The sequence below is a fragment of the Sinocyclocheilus anshuiensis genome, unplaced genomic scaffold (genome assembly GCF_001515605.1).
Source record: "Sinocyclocheilus anshuiensis isolate Anshui unplaced genomic scaffold, SAMN03320099.WGS_v1.1 scaffold1946, whole genome shotgun sequence".
NCBI lineage: Eukaryota > Metazoa > Chordata > Actinopteri > Cypriniformes > Cyprinidae > Sinocyclocheilus > Sinocyclocheilus anshuiensis.
Genome location: NW_015546151.1, coordinates 244,647 through 246,397, shown reverse-complemented (window position 1 = coordinate 246,397; position 1,751 = coordinate 244,647). Strand labels below are relative to the sequence as shown.

The following is a 1,751-nucleotide window of genomic DNA, read 5'->3' as shown; positions in this document are numbered from 1 at the left end:
GAGTCTTAACTTTGATAAAGAATATCTCTTTGGTTTTGAGACTTTAGTCTTTGCAACTTCAGGGATCTTATCTGTTCACGAACAGCTTGTAACACTCCAAAGAGAAAGGAAAACTTGAAATCGCATCATATGACCCCTTTAAAAGTATAAATTTCTTAAAATAAATCACACTGACTTGGGACTTTTGAATAGTAGTGTATTTTTTTAAATGTGGGATTGACATATGAGTAATTGTGATATGATTCATCAGGAGGGAGATCAGCGCTGGGTGACCACTGCAGGAAGTGCACTACATCTTTTACAGTCTGTCTATGGTTCTTTCTCCAAAGTGTATGGGATCGGTAGATTTGCCAAGGTGAGGATTTGTGACAAAACCCTTTCCATCATAGATTTACAGATTTTGGTGGATGAGAATCAAGGCAGTCTTTCATGTCATTTGTCTGTGTATGTAGATGGTGTATGAATCCTGGAGGGAGCTCATGGAGGAGGGGGAACAGAGAACAAGACAACCTGAATTTGCAAAAGTATTTCTTATTGACAGAGGTCAGTTATTTAAAAAGAAATTACATTTACATTTAGATGTACTCTTACAGTCTTTTTCTGTTGTATTAAGAGCTTGCATAACTTGTATTTTAATATTTTAGATGTGGACTTTGTTACTCCACTCTGCTCTCAAGTTGTTTATGAGGGATTGGTAGATGATATTTTCAGAATAAAATGTGGTAAGCAATTATATATTACAGGCTCTTTGTCTTAATTGTTTAAAACATGTTTATGTCTATCTATATAATGGGTTAATTATGTTCAAGTTCATCCTTTTTATGTCATTTTGATTTTGCTTCTAGGCAGTGTGGAGTTTGGACCTAATGTCACTTCCTCTGACAAGAGCATCAAAGTGATGCTTAACTCTCAAGATAAAGTAAGAGCTACATAGACTTTATTACATTGACAGTGGTGAGTAGCTACTATTTTAAAAATGACCCTGCTGCTTGTTTAATTCATCAGGTGTTCGATGAAATAAGGAACGAGCATTTCTCCAACGTGTTTGGCTTTTTAAGTCAGAAGGCCAAAAATCTTCAAACAGCATATGATGTAAGTGCTTGCTACAGATGGCATGTGCTTAATACATAGCACATCAGGATACATTTTAGCATATTCTCCATGTGACAGCAATCAAAAATATGTGAGTTGGTAACAGAAACGGCGTGGGATGGACATCCAGCAGATGAAGGCATTTGTTGCAGATGAACTGAAAGGACTGAAACAGGAACATCGTCTTCTCAGTCTTCGTAAGTAGTGTATACACTATGGTTTGAAAGTTTGCGGTCAGCAAGGACGCATTAAATTAATCAGAAGTGTCAGTAATAACATGTATACTGTTACAAAAGATTTCTATTTAAAAAAATGCTGCTCCTTTGTACTTTCAATGCATCAAAAATCCTGACAATCATGGTTTCCACTAACAAATTGTTGATTTTTTGAGCATATTTTGATTTCTGAAGGACCAAACGACACCGAAGACCAGAATAATAGCTGCTGAAAATTCAGCTTTGACATCACAGGAATAAATTAAAGCAATAAGCCCCAAGAAGCCGTGGTTTACAGTGAATTTCACGCCCCTTAGCTGTTATAAATTCACTGTAAACCACGGCTTCACGGGGCTTATTGCTTTTAAAAATGGTTATTCCATATACGTAGTACGGTTTCACAAAATAAAACAGAGCAAATAAAGTGTAATGATAATAAAAACA

The 1,751-nt window shown here is 35.9% G+C and overlaps 1 protein-coding gene across 1 annotated transcript in view; it reads left to right on the top strand.

Moving 5' to 3' along the window:
- LOC107701269 (vacuolar protein sorting-associated protein 33B-like) overlaps window positions 1-1,751 on the top strand; it is a 19,397-nt gene that overhangs the window by 6,494 nt on the left and 11,152 nt on the right. Inside the window, exons 9-14 of the mRNA XM_016503234.1 lie at window positions 251-355; window positions 453-543; window positions 645-722; window positions 846-919; window positions 1,006-1,092; window positions 1,199-1,289. Coding sequence (XP_016358720.1) covers window positions 251-355; window positions 453-543; window positions 645-722; window positions 846-919; window positions 1,006-1,092; window positions 1,199-1,289 — 526 coding nt within the window. The remainder of the gene's footprint in view (window positions 1-250; window positions 356-452; window positions 544-644; window positions 723-845; window positions 920-1,005; window positions 1,093-1,198; window positions 1,290-1,751) is intronic.